The sequence below is a fragment of the Lathyrus oleraceus genome, chromosome 2 (genome assembly GCF_024323335.1).
Source record: "Lathyrus oleraceus cultivar Zhongwan6 chromosome 2, CAAS_Psat_ZW6_1.0, whole genome shotgun sequence".
Taxonomy (NCBI): Eukaryota; Viridiplantae; Streptophyta; class Magnoliopsida; order Fabales; family Fabaceae; genus Lathyrus; species Lathyrus oleraceus.
This window is the reverse complement of record NC_066580.1, coordinates 52,549,339-52,554,025: the sequence shown is the minus strand read 5'-3', so window position 1 is coordinate 52,554,025 and position 4,687 is coordinate 52,549,339. Positions and strand designations below refer to the sequence as shown.

Below are 4,687 nucleotides of genomic sequence, written 5' to 3'. Positions count from 1 at the left end.
TTGCTTGATTCTAAAAGTCCAAGGGTGTTCTGGTTTTCTATTGACATTCTTGTCTATTGGATTGCTACCCATTTGATCGGATCTTTTCAACTCTTAACTTTTAATTTTGTGCATAAGATTATTCTCTTCATCTTCTCCCCATTTCTTTAATTTCAAAATCTCTCCCTCCCTTTTCAAAATCTTCTTTGATTGAACTTATTTTGTTCTAAACTTTGACCACTTTGCAAAAAGATAGAAACTTTGGCCTTATGCCATTGCATTTTCAAACTTCTTTTCTTAAATCAAATTTGTAAATAAATTTAACTATACTTGACCTAACTTTCAAAAAAGTCAAAAAAGAACTAACTCATTCAAACTATTTTTAGGCCTTTGTGCCTTTCAAACTTAATTTTTTTTAAAAACAATGCATCCACTTTGAAATTTGTATCACGAACTACGAGGTTTTGATCCCTCATTTTTATGTTGGTACGTAGGGACAAGTCCGAAGGTCTTGTCAAACACAAAAATATAATTAATGAATTCTTTTCTTATCCCCCCATTCTATTTGTTTGTAAACATTATTTTTGTATCAAATACATATGCACACAAAAAGGGCTCCATAGGAGTACCTAGGACACTTTGGATGCTAACACCTTCTCTCTATATAACCAACCCCCTTACATGTAATCTTTGACATTTTATTAGTTTTGATTTGAAAACTTCTTACTTTTGGGTTTTGTTCATACTTTTTCCCTTTTCCCTTGGAAACAATAAAAACGCGGTGGCGACTCTTGTTATTTGATGTCTAACTTATCCATAGCTTGATGATCATGAATTTACTGCTACAGTTTGTACTAGGAACAATAAGTATTGTTTGGAACTCACATGTTATCTGAAGAAGCCAAAGACTGGTGACGCAATTCACGCCAAAGACTAGAGGTTGTTGGTGTTGAGATCACTTGGGCGGTGTTTAGAGTGCAATTCCTGGAGAAGTATTTTTCTGAGGATATGCGTAGCAAGAAGGAGAATGAATTCCTTAAGTTGAAGCAAGGAAACATGATCGTTCCTAAGTATGCTGCCAAGTTCGAGGAACTTGTGAAGTTTTGTCCACACTACAATGGTGCATCTGTGGAGGGGTCGAAGTGCGTTAAGTTTGAAAACGGACTGCGACCTGAGATTAAGCGGCGTATTGGCGATCAGGAGATTCGCACGTTTCCTACATTGGCAAATAAGTGTAGGATTTATGATGAGGACTGCAAGACTTGTTCCACTCACTATAAGAGTCTTAGTGAGAGGAAAATAAAGAATCAGTATCATAGAAAGTCGTATAGTACTCTAACTGATAAAGGGATATAGAGAGCTTCATATGAGAAAAAATCAAATGGGAGAGAGACTCCCACTTTTGTCAAGTTCTTCAAATGTGGCGAGTTGGGCCACCATAATAATGTGTGTGGATTATTTGGATAGCAGCACCACAAGGTAGCACGAGATACCTAGTATTTAGCAGTACTATGATTTCAAACGGTCACTTTCACCTAATAGCAAGTAGACAGGATTGAATTAATACAGATTAGCTCTATCCCAACTACCAAGTAAAGGTTCCGTATTAATTTCTACTTCCTTCCCTTATATATAGACCACACTTTCTTACTATTTTCTCATCCTTCCCCACCAAATATCACATTTCAATCGATCTTGAGTTGAGTACAATGGATTCCAAAATAGCAATTCTCATCCTTGGTCTATTGGCCATGGTTCTTCTTATTTCTTCACAAGCGTCAGCTAGGGACTTAACCGAGACTTCAACTAATACAAAAGATGGTATATTATGTTTTTTATTTTAGTCTCCAAAATATGACTACATATGCTGTTTTATTAAAACTTATTAAATAGTAGGGGTTATCTATAATGTTAAAGATTTATTTCTTATGAATTTAATAATTCACAAATTATGGTATGTATGCAGAGGTTGTTGAAAGGTCAGATGAACTAAATGATACCAAATATAACGGGGGAGGCTACGAACCTTATGGTAGAGGTGGTTACAATCGTGGTGGAGGAGGCTACAATCATGGTGGCGGCGGTGGTTACAATCGTCGTGGAGGAGGCTACAACCATGGAGGCGGAGGAGGATACAATCATGGTGGTGGTGGTGGTTATCGTGGTGGAGGTGGACATGGTGGTGTTTCCAACAATGGTAACTGATTATATCATGCATGCATGCATGTATTAAGTGTAATAAATAATGTTGGGTGTTCAACAAAAAAAGTTAAGATAAATCACTATGTATATGTGAACATGAGTTTCATTTCGAGTAAAAAGTGGTGAATGTGTTATTCTGTGTAATATATCAAATATCATCGTTGTTGTTAGTACTTTGCCTCCTTTTATATAATCCATTCCGCTGATTTGTGTAAGAAAATTCGTCGATTTGTTTACAGAATCCATTTCTTGTTTGTATTTTTGTTATGTTAATGACTTCGTGTAATGACTCTCCGTGCCATCTAGCTATCAGCAGCATCCCTTGTGCTTATGTTTAGTTATTTTTTACCATTACGCTATGTTTTGCTTCTTTTTAATTAGGAAATCGAAGTATATAATTTTAGTTACTTAAAATATATAAGTTTTATATAAAATAAATGTAGAGTGATATTGATTTTTTATTTGATTTCATCTTATCCATTTTTTTGGTTGGATAAGCTGTCGGGGCCTTTTCATGTCTACTAAAAAGAGTTAAATTACTAAAACTAGTGTTAGGGCAAAACGTAGAGACCTGGTATTTGATTTTGAAGAATTGAAAAATATTAATTTGTTTCTTAGAATCTCTAATATTGATCTAATTTTTCTCTAATTGTTTTGAATGAACTAACAGCAGAATTGAAAAATATTAATTTATTTCTAATATTAATCCGTAAATTATGTAAGTTTCATTCCCCTTATGTTAAGAGTTATATTGGGTAAGATATTGAGAAAGTTTTAAAAAAAAAATAATTTGAAATGGGTTCTTGTAAAGCAACAAATGTAGTTCTTTGCTAAAGCTAAGAACATTGTTGTTCGACAGGTTTTTTTATGAAGATATTGATGAATAATGAAGATATTGATGAAGATGTATCTTGTTGGATAGGATTTATTTGATTGTTGTAATTGAAAGCGAAAGGAAACTATAATTTGTTCGATGAATTTTCTGAAATTTTCCGGGAAATTTAATGAAGATATTGATGAAGATGAAGATGAGAAGGGGAAGAAGATGAAGATAGGTAAAAAATATATTAAGTGTTGATGATGTACCGATATAGTTAATAGACCATTAAGATCCAAATGTGTAGAATTCATCAAAAATATCAAATGGTTAAAATTAAAAAATAAAAATAAAGCATATGGTGGACACTCAACAATAGTGTATCATCAAATAAATTTAAAGTTAAAAGTTAACCAAATAGACTAAATTGGCTAACGAAATTTTATTTAAAGGATTAAAATGTAACGTTAATTAGATAAGGGATCAAAGTGAAATATTAAATTAAGTTAAGGGATCAAAAGATGCATTAAGTCTACTATTATTGTTGTATATTTTGGTTTGCGAAATCATAAGTAATGCTCAAAGGTTGTTTATTTTTTTTACTAGTGTGGTATTTTGGATCGAACTCTAGTCTCGATAGGGATAGTTTCGTATTTCGACAGAAGTTATGCATGTTGTAATTGAAGTTTGTTCAAGCATGCAGAAGTCGAAGATGTGTGTGATGTAGTCGAAGCATGTTCTAGCATGCAATTGTATAAGTTAGCTTGTTGGTTAAGTTAGCTTAGTGTTTAAGTTAACCTAATGATTAAGTTAGTATGTAGTCTATAAATAGGTTGTTGTCTCAGGTTGTTGAGAGAGGGTTAAAAAAGGGTTGTTGTTATTCACTTCTAACATTTTTTATCCTAATTGAAACAGTGAATAGGAAATATGGTTTTAACCAATTCTTGTTCTTGTTCTTCCCTCTTCTCTCTCTTTCGTAAAACTAAAAGATTTTCTTGTATTTGTTCAAGAAACTTAATATTTCTCATAGTTTTATTCGTTTCTGGTATGACATTTGTCACAACAAATTGGTGCGGTGAGCATGGACAAGATGTCGTCAATGAAGTATGAGATTGGGGAATTTACCGTGTGAATGATTTCAATTTATGGCGCTTGAAGATGTATGATGTCCTGATAGAGAAGAAGAAGACATCGATGATTGAAAAAATCCACAATGTCATCATATTGAGCCTTGGTGATAAGATTCTTCAGCAGGTCTCGAAGGAGAAGACGACATCAGGTGTAAGGAGCAAACTCGAAGGGTTGTACATGACTAAATCCCTGGTAAGTCGTCGTACCGGAAGAAGGCTTTGTATTCATTCAAGATGAGTGAAGATAGAGTCTTGACAGAGCAGTCGGATACTGTCGCATCACGCGAAAAACCGGCAGGAAAACAAGAACAACAGAGCCGCCACCGTGCGTTATTTATCCCAAAAGAGGGAAAGGAAACGCTCAGAGTAAACCTGGAAAAGACATGGTCTCGCGACCAAAGAGGATGGGTTCGGGAGTCGGTTATGCGAAGGGAAGGTATTAGCACCCCTACGCATCCGTCGTACTCGACGGGATCCACGCACAATAGGAAGGAAAATGGTTGCTAAAACACTGCTCAAACACACACACACTGGCTGAAAGAGACACAAGAAAACAGAC

General features: G+C 34.6%; 1 protein-coding gene across 1 annotated transcript; it reads left to right on the top strand.

Annotated features, from left to right (window-relative positions):
* Positions 1-1,631: 1,631 nt before the first annotated feature.
* Positions 1,632-2,351, top strand: LOC127118060 (dormancy-associated protein 2-like). The gene is made up of 2 exons (XM_051048201.1): positions 1,632-1,800; positions 1,946-2,351. Exons 1-2 carry the CDS (start codon positions 1,689-1,691, stop codon positions 2,182-2,184), a joined length of 351 nt encoding a protein of 116 aa, XP_050904158.1. The 5' UTR covers positions 1,632-1,688; the 3' UTR covers positions 2,185-2,351.
* Positions 2,352-4,687: the final 2,336 nt, after the last annotated feature.